The sequence below is a fragment of the Canis lupus genome, chromosome 21 (genome assembly GCF_048164855.1).
Source record: "Canis lupus baileyi chromosome 21, mCanLup2.hap1, whole genome shotgun sequence".
Classification (NCBI taxonomy): domain Eukaryota; kingdom Metazoa; phylum Chordata; class Mammalia; order Carnivora; family Canidae; genus Canis; species Canis lupus.
In genome coordinates this window covers 30,092,362-30,107,641 of record NC_132858.1, presented here as the reverse complement: position 1 = coordinate 30,107,641, position 15,280 = coordinate 30,092,362, and the positions used below count along the sequence as shown (strand labels likewise).

Here is a 15,280-nt window from a genome sequence, read left to right as displayed (position 1 = left end):
AACAAAGTTGTAGAGCTGGCCAGGAAGACTTCCAGGAAGAATGCTAAAGTGACAAAGAGTTTTTTGAAAAATCCTCTCAAATAGGGTATTAAAAGAGACTTAAACAAGAAACTGTGCAGTTCAGAAATCTAGAAAAAAAATAATTTCAAGCTGGGACTTGCAGGGTTCGAAAATGAAACTTTTCAACTGCCAGTTTCCCCAATCAGCATGAGGTTTTAAAGTTATAGAAAAAAAAATCCAGAATGTTACTAGTAAAACTATGGTCTTGGGGTCAAGTTCCAACCAGAAGCAGGGCAGTAGGACCCTTTGTTCCTCCTGCCTCAGAAGGAAGTAAGTCCAGATGTAAGCATCTAAGACTCTCTCAGACAAAAAGTATCTAAAAATCTTAAGGGTATTTACACTCTGGACTCCTATTCCAGGCAGAGAGGGGCCTTCTTGAAGAGACATGGGGTGTGGGTTCTGTCTGGAGTGACTTACGGTTTGAAGGTCTACAAAGTTTTTTAAAGGAGTTGTGCCAGTTTGGACTACAAGGGAGAGAGAGAGGTGGGACCGAGATGAGTGAGCTCTTCAACTGCAAACACAGGCCTTTCCTACGGAAAAGAGAAGACTATTCCGAGAGAAGGGTCAAGGGTTGAAAAACAGATTAGGGAACGCAGCCGGGGAAACCAAAATGGGCCATTATCAAGGAATATTCCTTGTAACTTAAGTCATCAGGGGAACTGCTGACCTATTGCCAGATGGGGTTCAGAATCGACAGGGAACAGTGGTCACTCTGTCTTTCCCATTTCTTCTCTTTTAGACTGTCAGGACTACCCTGTTCCTGCCATACTATTCGTGTCGTGTTGGAAGCTGAATCGATTCTCTGAATCACTAGATTATATTACCACTTTAACATTATATACTAATAACATGGTTAACCATAAAGTAATTCACTTTAATTAAGAAAAAACCTAATTACATAAATATCACACAGAAACAGATGAACATTCTTAGAAAACGTGTTAAATGTTCTCTAGGCTGTATGAAAATGCGTTTGCAGGTATTTTATTTCATGATTTCGAGAAGACGACATTTAAAGTTGTGTTTTCCACCCACAATCTGAAATACCAAATATTCTTCATCACCAGAGGAACACGTGACTTATATCATCTACTGAGATGCCATGGCTGCCAGTACCGCCACCTCTAGGTACCCATGCTAGAGTAAAGAATGCAAGACTGATTAGGTAGGTTTCATCATGGAAGGTAAACAAAGCAGCCAAAGAGAGTACTAACCAAGTGATAGAAAAAGTAATGGAAAAGTGATGGAAGCTTTCAGCGTGGGGTTATTCGACGTCATCACTTTAGCTACCAAGTGCTGTGTAACTAACGGAAGAGGTAAGAGTCACTCAGTGGCAAATATTTGGGGCAAGTTAGTAGGTGGACAGTAGTTTCCAGCTTTCCTACGGGGTGACTTACCTTTTCCAAAACTTTGGCAATTCGCGTGCCAATCTGTTCGAGTGACTGCTGTGGATATTGGTCTTTGCCAAGGTTTTGCAATACCTGGTGTAGGGAAAGATGGCAGGTGAGAGCAACGAAAGGAGCAGGATTTAGGTGACACTGCTGATGCTGAGCTGGACGATACAGCACAAAAGCAAATGGTTGCTCTGGGGGGTACGTGCTGTGGTCCTGCTGGAAGGACACTTTGTTGAAGACACGTGTCAGCCATTACAGCATCCCTTCGGTCCCATCCCACTTAACATAAGCTACAGACATGTAAAACACAGGCACTACAGCAACATTAGAAAATAGAGTAAATAAAGAAAATTAAAACCATCTGTAATCCTGTCACCAAGACGCAACCACTGTTAGTATCTTACACTCATCTTCCAGACATTTTTCTGAAATACTATGTGCATACACATACTACTTCTCACAGAGTATGGGATCCCAGTGTGCATACTATCACCTATATTTTCACATAATCTGAAGAATTCTTCATGTCAATACTACATTTTCCTTGGTAGCTCCACTATATACTATGCTGTATCTGTACATTTATTTAATAAGTCCTCTATTCTTAGATATTTGTGGTATGTTTCTCCAATTTTCCTTCTTGGTATACTGCTTGCTAGGTATACGCTGGGTCTGCTCACCTTCCTTGCCTTCTTAAGAATGCCAACAGGATGAATAAGCCGACCTACATGTTTCTTACAAGAGCACCTGTCTGATGGCAAGCAGAATGCTATCTACCTTGAGGAGTTAATCAGAATTAAAATTTGCTGGCCATTAAAAAAAGCATAAACTCAATCCCATGACCTGAAAGAAATTAGGCCGGGCCTAAAGCCTCGATGGCAGTTGGCTGAAAAGGCAAAAAGAATACGGCCTGGGCACTGGGCTGCCCTGCACCATCACTGTGGGCCTAAGACTACAGATGGGCTGAATAAAGCTGAGCACTCACCTCTGTTAACTGACTCTCACCCGTGTAGTGCAGGCTGGCTCGGTTGGAAACCCCGTGTAAGTGGTCCAGCGTGTGCATGCTCGTGGGAAGATTGCCGTTGCAAAGAGGCTCCATCGCTGGCTGCTGTATTGGAGTGGCAAAGTCTATGTGTTCTGTGATGCTGAAAAACGGAGATTACCCCATTAGCCATGGAAAATTTGGGTGGGTGGGGACAAGAGTTTTAATAATCAGCTGATCGTAACTTTAATATGTTACCAGGACGGTCTGGAACCACAGAATCACACAGTGAAGAGACTTCAGATGTCATTTAGTCTGATGTTATTTACTACAAGCATCCAGTGCTTAGCAATAACTATCTGTTGAACGAATGAGCAGAGATCATAGCCCAGGTCAAAGGAGCGGTGTTGGAATCTGAGTCCTGAACTCAGTGATTTCCCAGTCCACTCAAGCTGCTTCCTTACTATGTACCATCTGTCTGGTTTGGTCACTGCCACTGGCTATGTTTTCTCATTGGGGAAGATTTAAACCAGGTGGGTTTTATTCTAGGACTTCTCCTTCCAGGGTACAGACAAGTGATAAATACCCACAAGTGGTTCCTATCTTTTACTTTCCCCATTATGCACAGAAGCATACCCCACAGAAAAAGTTACCTAAAATTTAAATAGTAAACTTGATTATTTTTTAAAGATTTTATTTATTTATTCATGAGAGACAGAGAGAGAGGCAGAGATACAGGCAGAAGGAGAAGCGGGCTCCCTGCAGGGAGCTCGATGTGGGACTTGATCCCGGGACCTTGGGGTCACGCCCTGAGCCGAAGGCCGATGTTTTAACTGCTGAGCCACCAGGCATCCCTAAATAGTAAACTTTAAACAGATGTAGCTGTTCAATGCATCTCTGTCTTAAGATGTAAGTCCTTTTTGTCATCCCAAAGTGGTCATTTTCCTGCTCTATGTAGGCTAAATGTTACATGCTAGCATATATGCTGATATGGCAAAGTGGCATGGCCAAAATTTATTTCTAGCTATTTAAAGGTTTCATATATATTAGGCAAACATTCATTCATTATTTACTCAGAGCCTACTATCTGCCACACACCAGAGCTATAATAATTTACAAGACATACCCAATCCCTGCTGTTATGGTGTTCATGGTCTAATGTGTGATTCAATTATTACAGATGATATAAAAGATGCAAACAAGGTGCATTGTCAGTACACTACGGGTGGGGGTTGTATACATTTCCCCTCTGCTGATGGAGGAAGGAGGTGGTTAGTGAAGGATTCCCTGAGGATGTAAGATTTAAGTCAAGAGCAGAAGGATGAGTGTGAATGAAGCAGGTGGGAAGAAGGTGGAGGGAACATCACCGCATGCAAAGGGACACAGGTGTGATGGCCCCGACAGGAGGGAAGGTGGAGGTGAGGACATAAAGACATGTAGTAGCAGATCACGAAGGGCTTTATGGACTATGGAAAAGAGCAATAAGAAGTTATTAGAGCATTTTAAGATTTGACTTGTATTTGAGGAAGGAGTCTGAGTACTGTGGGGAGAAGGGCCTGACTAGAGTCAAGTGTGAATGAACCACGAGGCCCAGCTAGGAGGCTCCTGAGTGAATCAAAGTGCAGATGATGGTGATCTGATTTAAGGGGGCAGCAATAGAGATGGAGAAAAGCCAAAGGCTTTGAAAAACACTCAGAGGGTGGAAGTGGTAAGAATGGGCAACAGACTGGGTCCAAGGGTTAAGGGACAGGGATCCGTAAAGATGACTCCCAGGTTTCCAGCCTAAGTGCTGCTAGAACTATCCACTAAGAATAAGAAACAGGAAACACACAGAACAATGATTTTTTTGGAAGAAGAGCAGACAAAAAAATTAGGAGTCTGGTTTTCCTGAGCTTGAGGTGTCTCACAGGTATTTAGGCAGAGGCCAGGAAGATAACTGGACAGATGCGCTGAGGAAGCTGAAGAAAAATCCAATCTGGAGATTCAAATTTGAGAGTTGTCAATATACTGGTGGTGATATAAGTTCTGGAAGCACGTTGGTCTGACTGGGAGTGATTCCAAGATAAGAAGGCTTACAGGTAAATCCTGGGGAACTCTTAAAGGGTAGAAAAGGAGCCAGCAAAAGAGAATGAGCATCCATGAAGGAAAAAGCAGTCTTGCTCAGCACGTGTCTTGGTAGGTATGTGTAAATCTGGGTTTGCGCTGGTTCCCCTTTGAAGTACACAATGTCAGTGAGAAACCACAGGTTTTTCTGTATCAAACTAAGTAAGTCACACATTTCTGGAGAGCTTACAAAGTGTGGGTGAAGGCACCGAGGAAGGAGGGCACATTCAGCATTTCAGTACAGTGAGCTGCGTCCACCTGCAGCCGGTGGTCGGCCTCAGAACCACCGAGCCTAAACAGGACAACTCTTCTAACAGCTGCTGACCAGGAAGGGCAACCTGAAGTCAACTGAGGCCCAGTGGGTTCGCTGGTACACAAATGCCACGAAGGAGGGAGAGGTTTAAGATACTCACTCAATGTTTTTTGAAGAAACTGCAAGCCAGGTACTCACGATGGCAGTCAGCTCTACCCAGCGGAGTTTGAGGCACTCGTCGGGGCTGGGCCATCCCAGACTCTGGTAGTCACGCTTTTTTCCTAGAAGGAAAGTATGTCATCAATTGACACAACTGCAAAGGAACAGAACCCACAGTGTCATACGCTGGTGATTACTTCACCCAGGCTGGTGTACTTGGAGGTGCCAGTCATTCTTCTAGTCTTTGGGATTTTCACCACCTAGAGAATTAAAATCCTGTCATTCATGGCAAAGGGAAGAAGATTATCTGAATCAAGTCTTGTGCTTAAAGACAGATGATGAAGTAAAAATAAACGAGTCCTTTGTTGGATTTAAGACCGATCAACGTAGAAGCTAAGATATTCTTCAATGTTAACATCTTACCGAATTTCATTTTTACCCCTCTATATTTTGATTTTATAAAGACAAGTCCAACTGAGAAGGGGCATGTGTCACTAAAGCAGGGTTCTTCATCCTGGCAGTGTGGACAGGAGGCTGGTAACGCTTTGTTATGGGGACTGCTCTGTGCATTAGAAGATGTTTAGCAGCATCCCTGGCTTCTACCCTACAGGACCAGTAGTGCCCTCCACCCAGATGAGAACCACGTTGTGCCCTGGGAAGACAACAGGACTCCTGGTAGAGAACTGCTGCTGGAGAGAAAAGTGGCAGATGGGGAATAATGATGATACTGAAAGGTGATCATTTATTTCCAGAGCACTGCTACGTACTGTACATCCACAGCCTCATTTCTCAGGTGGGAAAATGAAGGCACAGAGAGATCGAGTGGCTTGCCCAAGGTCACCTGGCTAGTAGATAGCAGAGCTAGGCTCCAGATCAAGGTCTGCCGGAGTCTAACATGTATGCTCCCAATCACTGCACAGTTTAAAGATACACTGGGCTTTTAAAGCTCTGTTAGTTGATACCTTTCACAGGTACTACCTTTTGTGTGTAGGTCCTTTACTTAGATGGAGTCCTCAAGAAAAGAAGAGAACCAAGTCTTGTCCTGGAAGGGTATTCTGCAGGACTTACAATTGAATAAATGGACAGGAAGGAGAACTTTGGTTCTGTGTAACTTTTTTTATAATGTAGGAATTTACCAGTAACAGAAAACTGAGGTATAGGGAGGGCTTTAGATTTAAATAAAATAGAAAAGAACAGTTTGGAAGAGTTTCAAATGAAGCCCGTTTAAATGAATTAACTGAAAGAATGAATCCATAAGTTTCACAATAAAGCTTATTTTTCTATTATGTTTAAGAAATTCACTTGAAAAACATTTATTGGGCATCTACCGTAAGGGACTGGGAACTGTGTCAAGACACTAGGGATGGTGGGGAATAACCTAGCCTGCCCTTGGGTTCACAGTCTACTGAGGAAGGTACACATAACAAGTCCCAAGATACAACAGGATGATGCTAGAGTGAAGGTACAGGACAACTGCAGAGGTGGAGAGCAACTAATTCGGCCTGATGGTACCAAGGAGGGGAAGGCATGCAGAGTCTGAGGTTTGGAAAGAATGATATTTTAGCACTGCTGAGGTGGCAGGAGGGCATTCCAGCAGAGGGAACAGCATGTGCAAAGGCAAGGGGTAAAATAACAGCATGAGGGCAGCCCGGGTGGCTCAGCGGTTTGGTGCCACCTTTGGCTCAGGGCCTGATCCTGGAGACCCGGGATCGAGTCCCACGTTGGGCTCCCTGCATGGGGCCTGCTTCTCCCTCTGCCTGTGTCTCTGCCTCTCTCTCACTCTCTGTGTCTCTCATGAAAAAATAAATAAAATCTTAAAAAAAAAGAAAAGAAAAAATAGCAGCAATGAAGGACAGAGACAGGCTGGGTGTAAAGGGTCTTGTACACCACAAGAAGAAGTTTGGATTTCATTCTGTGGGCAATGGGGAGCCTCTGAGCCCACATCTCTCCATCTTATCCTCAGGAATATTCTAAGAGACTCTGTTAAATCTTTGCTGAAATCTAGTTAGGTTGTATTTATGGCACTTCTTGGTCTTTCAGTCTAGCGGCCCTCACCAAAAAAGGAAATGAAATTAGTTATGCATTATTAGTTTTGCTAGTTTTTAGTAAATCTACAATAGGCCTTATTGACCTCGTCTTCCTCATGGGCTCACAAAATATTTGTTTTATAATTTGCTTTAGAACTTTGCCAGGATTTATCATGAAGCTTAACTCTTGGTAGCAAAGAGAATCCAGATTTATTTGAAAACCAGGATACTGAACCTCTCTGGCCATCTGTCATCTCTTCCCAGCCTTAGAACTTTCCATGTTAGTGATAGTAAGTAGTTCCATGATGTCATTTGCAAGTACATTCAATGTCCTACATGGGCCCATCCACTTGAATCCATTTAACACCACGTAAGTGCTTTCCTAGCTTCTGAACTATACCGAGCTTTATTTTTCACTTTTACAAGAAATTCTTAGTTTTTTTGTTTGTAAAAGTAATGCAGGAATATAAAACATTTAGAAAATGGAAAAGCATATAGAAGGAAAAGAAATCATCCATATTGCTATCAGCACTCAGAGATGACCACTTACATTTTGGTATATTCTCTTCCATACTTGCATCTATGTACTTGTTTACTTTAGTTTCTTTCATCAAATCTAAGAGGTTATAAACTGTAACATGTACATTATTTTATATAGTTTAAGAAAGAAAAACACCACCAATTATTTAAAATCTCATCAGTTGTAAGACAGATCTCAATTGCAAAGATATGGAAACATGAGCAAGTGTAGTCATAATGTGGTCTATTTACTATTTTACAAAAACTGAAGTATTCTCTCTGCTCTTTTATAAACTGCTTTTGTTCACTTACTAAATTACAAGTATCTTGGCTGCACAGTACACAGCATGGACATTATGTAATTTATTTAGGCAATTGCCAACATTTAGGTGATTTACAATTTTTTATTATGATAAGTGACCCCGTGATCAATTTTTGCACTTCTGTCTTTGGCACCTTTAAGAGGATTGACCTAGGGTAAATTATTGGAAGTAAAATCCTTGGTATATTTTTAAGTTTTCTGATATATCTGGTTAAACGATCCCAAAATTCAACTCATTAACTCTGTGTATTGCACATTTAAATACAGTTTGATAAGCAAAAAGGGCATGTTGCTGTTTGTGTTTGCATACCTTTACTAGTGAGGCTGAACATTTTCTCACATTTTCAGTGGCCAACTATAAGTATATGTATATTTGGCGGAATGCCTATGTACTTATACATATCTTCCTGAAATGCTGCATTTTTCTTTTTTGTTTTCTTTTTCTTTTTTTAAAGATTTTATTTATTTCTTCACGAGAGACACAAAGAAAGAGAGAGGCAGAGACACAGGCAGAGGGAGAAGCAGGCCCCATGCAGGGAGCCCAACGTGGGACTTGATCCCGGGACTACAGGATCATGCCCTGGGCTCAAGGCAGGAGCTAAACTGTTAAGCCACTCAAGCATCCCCAGATGCTGTATTTTTCATACTGATTTGTAGGTGTTGTCTTATTTTTTTTTTTAATTTTTATTTATTTATGATAGTCACACAGAGAGACAGAGAGAGAGAGAGGCAGAGACATAGGCAGAGGGAAAAGCAGGCTCCATGCACCGGGAGCCCGACGTGGGACTCGATCCCGGGTCTCCAGGATCGCGCCCTGGGCCAAAGGCAGGCGCTAAACCGCTGCGCCACCCAGGGATCCCTCTTTATCTTATTTTTTAAAAAGGATTTTATTTATTTATTTGAGAAAGAAGAGCAAGCGAGCACACAGGCAGGGGCAGGGACAGTGGGAGAGGGACAAGCAGACTTTATGTTGACTGGGGAGCCCAATGTGGGGCTCATTCCCAGAACCCTGAGATCATGACCTGAGCTGAAGTCAGGCACTCAACTGACTAAGCCACCCAGGTGCCTCTGTAGGTCCTCTTTAGATGATATTGATATTCTGTGCTTATCACATATTCTATAAAAATATACAAATAATCTACAAAAATATTTTGTTTCAGTCATTTGCCTTTCTATTTTATGGTGTTTTCTGGCGCTGGAATTATTATTTTCTTTTTCTCTCTGCTTTAGGAAGTCCTTTTCCACCTGGAAAGTATATAAATATTCATTTAAATTTTCTACTTTTATGATTTCATTACATTTACTATTTAATGGAATTTTCATTTCTATAATGATGTATTACATTTTGAACAGCCTTTTCCTTGCTACAGAAGACAGATCTAGCAGAGGAAGCGCTGCTTTCTTTCTGTAACCTGTTAACACATGCTGTCACCCTTAAATAGTAGAGCTACTGCATACTGTCAACTCCAGTCATGACAAAACGTCTTTTTTGGTGTCCTTTGTATTTCTCACAAGTAACAGATCACTCTGGGATTTAGCCAAGCTGAACCCGTTCTTTATATTTTATTATGTGCCCCCTGCTTCCAGCTTTGGTAAGTACACCAAATTAAATAAGAAATGTCTTCATTCAAATAACTTCATGAAGTTATCCTGAGTTTTTGAAGTCTAAGATAATGAAAATATCCTTTAAAAAAAAGCTATTTTTTAAAAAGAAATTTGATCACTACTATTTCATTGCTAGAAAGGAAAGTCAACTGGGTCCATGGCAATGCGCCTGAACTTAAGAGTCCCAAGATGCATTTCAGGACAACTATGAATCCTAAAAGTATATGACAAATTTTGCTATATATACATTTTTCCTGGGAGTAGTTCTAAAGCATTTATCCAATACTTAAATGAAATATTAAATGTTATTATTTATGGAGTCCTCTTTGGCCGCTTCATTTAAAGCATTTTACATGTATAATTCCTATAGTCCTCCCAACAACCCTGTAAGATGTGATCATTATCCCCATATTAAATTAGACAGTCAAAAATCAAAAGGATATTTAAGCTCAAGATGATAAGAATATAAGCCCAAAAGGCAATGGCAAAAAAGTCAAGTAATGTCAAAACAAACTTTTTATACAAATGACTGTTTCTTTGTTCACTTAGCCCCATTACCTTCTCATCTGATCTCCTTCAAGTCACAAACACATCCCTTGTGAGAAAGGAGGCAGTCAAATCTGAAAAAAGAAACTGGCACATTAAATACTCAAATTTACCTTGTGGCCCAGGAGATGCCACCTTTGGGCCAGTGATTTCCAGGTTTGCTTGGTAACGATGCACATTTTCTGCTTGATTTGGTTCTACCTTTTTCCCAGGAGTTTTCTTATGATCCCCTTTGGGTTTTTTTACACGTTTCACCTGGAATGTTATCTGGAAAATGGAGACATGTTGGGGACAAGTTAGACCAATTATCAATCTGTAAGGGCTGTGGATATTGGTGGCTTTATGAGTAATCAATCCTGGGGCGCCTGGGTGGCTCAGTTGGTTAAGCATCTGCCTTTGACTCAGGTTGTGATCCCAGTCCTGGGATCCGGCTCTACACTGGGCTCTCTGCTCCACGGGGAGTCTGCTTCTCACTCTGCTTCTCTCTTTCTCTCTCCCTCACAAATAAATAAAATCTAAGGGGAGGAAAAAGATTAACCAGTCCTAGGGGCATCTGGGTGGCTCAGTTGGTTAAGCGTCCGACTCTTGATTTCAGCTCAGGTCAGGATCTCAGGGTTGTGAGACTGAGCCTCGCTTTGGTCTTCACACTGAGTGTGGAACCTGCTTAAGATTCTCTCCCTCTGCTCCTTCCCACCCCCTACCCTACCATACCCCACTTCTCATTTGCGTTATCTTTCTAAATAAAAAGAAAACAGAAGAGTAACCAGTCCTGTGCTAGAGCTAATTCTCTCCTTCCATTTAATTCTTACAGGTCTAAATGAAAAATGTTTCGTGAAATAAAATAATCTAGCCTTGGAAGGCGTACAGAGGAAACTGAAAATGAAGATGTCTGAACTGGGCAGTTCCAAGCGTGCAGGCTTTCCGCGCGGTTTGACAGCAGCAAGAGCCAGCTGTATACAGGGGAAAGGCTTCCTGCAGTACAATGCCCATGTGAAGGCTGGCTGGGGGGTGGGGGGGCGGATTAAAGCGATGTCACCCTCCTAAGAGAAACATCACACTTTGAAGCCCCCACCTCCACCAAGACGTGGACTACAGTTTGGTATGACTGAGTTGGCCAACTCTCACCCATTCTGTGGCTTCATCATCTTCACTTCTGCAGTCTCCGTAGCAAGAGCTCCTGGCCACTCCATCCTGGGGCCCCTTCTTCAGCACCCGTATACCCTGTAAGTCCAGACGCCGCCCTTTCATCTCCAGTGCACCCCCAAAGCCTTCCAGGGGCCATGCCTGTTGAAATTCATCCACCAAAGCCAGTATCTCTTCAGACATTTTTGTTTCATCTGAATTCTCCATCTCATCAGAACCATTGCTCTCCTCAACCACTGTACCTGAAATTCAAGTGCCCGCATGTCATTAAAAATTACATAGTACTCACTTAAGTGACTCCAATCTTGCTGCTTGAGTACCTCTGGCTCTGCTTAGAGGAAATTCTATAGCCCACCTTCATAAAAATGCCAATCATTACCCTCACAATGCATCATGAGACATTTTTGCTGTGTAGCTTTGTGAAAAGCTTGGATGAGAACAACAGGAGCAGCGAGGTGGCAGGCAGGCACTGATTACATCACTAGTGGGCACAAGGATGGCTATTTAATAGACGTATTATTTTGGAGAAAAAAAAGACCCACTTGCTTCAGATGTAAGACACAGATGGCAAAAATGAAGTTTATTATGATGTTATTTATTGAACATGTGGGATTCTTGAAGCTTTATTCAAATAGCATATGACATATCATAGCTCCATGTGCAGGCCATACAGTCTATCTGCCTTAACTGAACAATGATTTGCTTAATGGGAAATTATCCGAATTCTACATTCAGGCTCCAGTTTTCATTAATAGCTGGTATAAGAAATAGTAATGGAGCCATATAATGTTTTTCCTAAAATGGTTATCAAGACATGATTTGTTATGTTGCTCAAGTTTCTAATGTAAAGATTTCCACGGATGTTTCCCAGTGCAATGGCCTAGAAAAATTATTTCTCCTGAGATGTCAGTGTTTCCGTTGTTATACATTAAACATCATACAACCCCACAGGTTTCCCTCTATGCCTAGATAACTAGAAAATTTAGGGCAAAAATTTGTCTGAATTTCTTAATAGAATGTTTTTCCTTTAAAAACAACTTTATTATTTAACTTTTGCTATTTTGAGTTAATAGCTGAATCTTATATTGTGTGTTCCATGAAAGTCATGTCCAATCTTTTCTGGAAGTAGACAGAGTAGAAAAACAAATAAAATGGAATGCTTCCTTTTGTGACATGTATCTACTGGACCACCTGATTGCTCACAAAATGCCAGCCTACATTATCCCATTTGAGTTATCCCAATACCCTTCAGTTGGTAATTCTGGCTTGTTCAGTGATTTAGAACCTGGTAGGAATAAGGCTAAGGTCAGGAATAATCTTATATCCGTGTTGACAGACCGATAACCATAGTGAGTAACCCACCTTACAAACGCATAGTGCTAGTCTCTGGGGTGGCATGGGGTCAGAAAGGTGGCTGGCCGGCAGGGCTGAGAACAACAGAAAGCTTTGCGCCCTACTCATAGGTCTGCTGTGTCACTCTTGGCTCTGGTGGTATCTCTATCTTCCAACCCACTTTCTATTTCAGAGAGTGTGAAGGTCAGGCTGGGAGTACCACTAGAAATCTGTTATTCTTTCTTAAAAAAGCTCTAAGGCTCCACCATTTGTTAACAAGTGACTTTGAAATGTACTGCTGTCCTTTCAAATAAGTTTCCTTTTAGGTTTTTTGAACGAACCTGCTGGTTTTTCCTGATTATTATCATTATCATTACTCTTAATGAAGTTCTGAAACAGCCTAAAGTAAAACAGGAATTTGCAAAAACATTTTCTTTAGTATGTTCAGATAAAAATGGTGAGTAACTGTCTAAATTATGTGGCAAATAATGTAAATGTGGGATTGACAAAGAGTTCTAATTTTCGTTTCTGTTTTACTACTATATCCTGAATGTCCAACACTGTACTGGACACTGAAGAGGCACGACTGTACAATGAGTTAATGGAACTTGGGAATAATTTGGTTTGTGAGGTTCCTGAGGATCTGCTGCTCTTACCTTTGCCTTGTCCTCCTGGTGACTCAGGATTGTGTAAGCTCTAAGGTTTGCCTTGTCGTTTTTAACATGGTGTCTGACACACTATGTGATTTACAAACTCCTAAGTAGCTAACTCAGGAAAACAGCTGGACAAGGTTGCTATAAGGACCCCAAAAAGCAACTTAATTAGAAGAATTGCCTGCTGTCTGACTCATAGCAACAGAGTTCTAAGTTTTCCTGTTATTTTAGCTTCCTCTCCTTCCTTCTCCTGCGGCCACGATGGGATTCCTTTGCACCTGGTTTTGAGACAGGAAAGGCGTTTTGATAGATCTGGCTGCACCAAGAGTGTGGGCTTAAAGGAAAGTGGCTTTTGGCCAAAGGTAGACTGCAGGCAACTAATTCCCTGGTGTACAGTTAGAACCACATACGGATGCTGTGTTTGGAAGCCTTATTTCCATTCAGTAACTACTACTATTTACAAAGCATTCTAAATACATAAAAGTTGTTCAGTTGCAAAGAGTTCTGTAAGCCCAGTTCCAAAGGTTAATGCTCCCCTACACCCGTACCATATGGAATATTTATACCATTACTAAAAAGTTCTTAGAAAAAGGGCCTTTGATTGATAAAAACTGGTATTCCAATCAAGAGAGACTATGGAACTTGCTGCAGGCTTTTGTGCTGGCAGCCACTAGTCCTTTCAAAGGCTGTAGGGGTTAGGGTATAGCAATTCCTAAAGAACACCACTAAATAAAGGTAAGGAATGAGGAGATCACAGATGTGCTATGAGTTAGAAACAATAATCCAAGCTTTATTAATTTAGGACCTAGTTATGTGCCTATCTCCATGCTATGAGCTATTTGGTGGTGGTGGTGGTGGGACAAACAGACTCTGAGGAATTAAATACAGTTCAACAACGAGGGGTTTAGGGACGCCAACCCCTGCACAATTGAAAATCCACATATAACTTTTGTTTTTCCCAAAATTTACTAATAGCCCACTGTTGACTGGAAGCCTTACCAATAACATAAACAGTCAATTTACATGTATTCTGTGTGTTATAGGTATTATATACCGTATTCTTATAATAAAGGAAGCTAAAAAGTGTTATTAAGAATAAATAAGGAAGAGAAGATACACTTCAAGTACTGTATTGTATTTATAAAAAAATCTGCATAAGTAGATGTGTGCAGTTCAAACCTGTAACGTTCAAGGATAAGTGGTATAATCAAGTTGGAGACACAAAACTATATACATTAAACAATCAGAGAACAATTACATTTAAATATGTGTGTGTGTGTGTTTTTCCTAGAGGAAAGCACAATGGAGTGTGGTTGCAACATGCTTCCTAGAGGAAGGCAGATGAGGCAGGAATTAGACAGGCAGAAGGTCGAGGAGGGCCACCCCAGAGGGAGGAGCCTGAATGCGTACACTCTCATACCTGTATGTACACACACTGATGTGGGCATAAGGAAGGCAATATGTGAAGGCACGACTAATTTCACATGAACTAGAACAAAGAATGTCTATAGATGATGTCAGCAAACAAGATACTTAGGGAAGGTGGGTGACATTGAGAATGTCTGGGAAAATCAGGAAAGGATTCATCATAAAGGGAGCCTCTTGTTTGCTGGGCAGAAGAATAACAAGATGAGAGCCATAAAGTGGCATACGAAGGCCAGAGTGGTAAATCAGTTGGCATAGTCAGGGGTGGAGAAGGAAGACGGAGGACAGAGACCAATGAGAAAGGTATTTTAACAATCTCTATATAAAATTAGATAAAGAGAAGTTAGCTTAGGGTGAGGATTATTAAAGGGGGATATAAAAAAGGGAGGAGAAAAAGGTACATGAAGAAATCTCAGTAGAGAAAAATAGAATTTGGTGGTTAAATGGATATAATGACAAAGAACAGGGTAAGCTCAAAGATGATTTCAAGATTTCAAAGCCTAATGTGAAACAGGGACTTTTTTACTATATGAAGTTTTAGAATCTGTGAAAGTGAAAACAATGCTATCTACAAAGACTATGGAATTAGGAGAGAGCAATAGGACACATCATGTTGGGGTTTCAGACCCTCATTTATTCATGGAAGCATTTGTGGCACAGGTCCAAAAAGGTGCTGAGGGCTCAGAATAGAACAACCCATGGAACTTATGGCCTAGGATAGAATGGATGTAGGAACGTATCTCCATACATTGTCTAA

General features: G+C 41.3%; 1 protein-coding gene across 3 annotated transcripts in view; it reads right to left on the bottom strand.

The window, feature by feature from the left end:
* The window catches only part of TTC17 (tetratricopeptide repeat domain 17), a 116,470-nt gene that overhangs the window by 24,150 nt on the left and 77,040 nt on the right, over window positions 1–15,280 (bottom strand). For 2 of the 3 annotated variants that reach the window (XM_072791179.1, XM_072791178.1), the window contains 5 exons: window positions 11,096–11,355; window positions 10,084–10,237; window positions 4,953–5,073; window positions 2,440–2,599; window positions 1,458–1,541 (listed from right to left, as the gene is read on the bottom strand). In XM_072791179.1, coding sequence (XP_072647280.1) covers window positions 1,458–1,541; window positions 2,440–2,599; window positions 4,953–5,073; window positions 10,084–10,237; window positions 11,096–11,355 — 779 coding nt within the window. Of the gene's footprint in view, window positions 1–913; window positions 1,198–1,457; window positions 1,542–2,439; window positions 2,600–4,952; window positions 5,074–10,083; window positions 10,238–11,095; window positions 11,356–15,280 lie in introns of those variants that run through there. The other variant, XM_072791180.1, reaches the window with a different exon arrangement.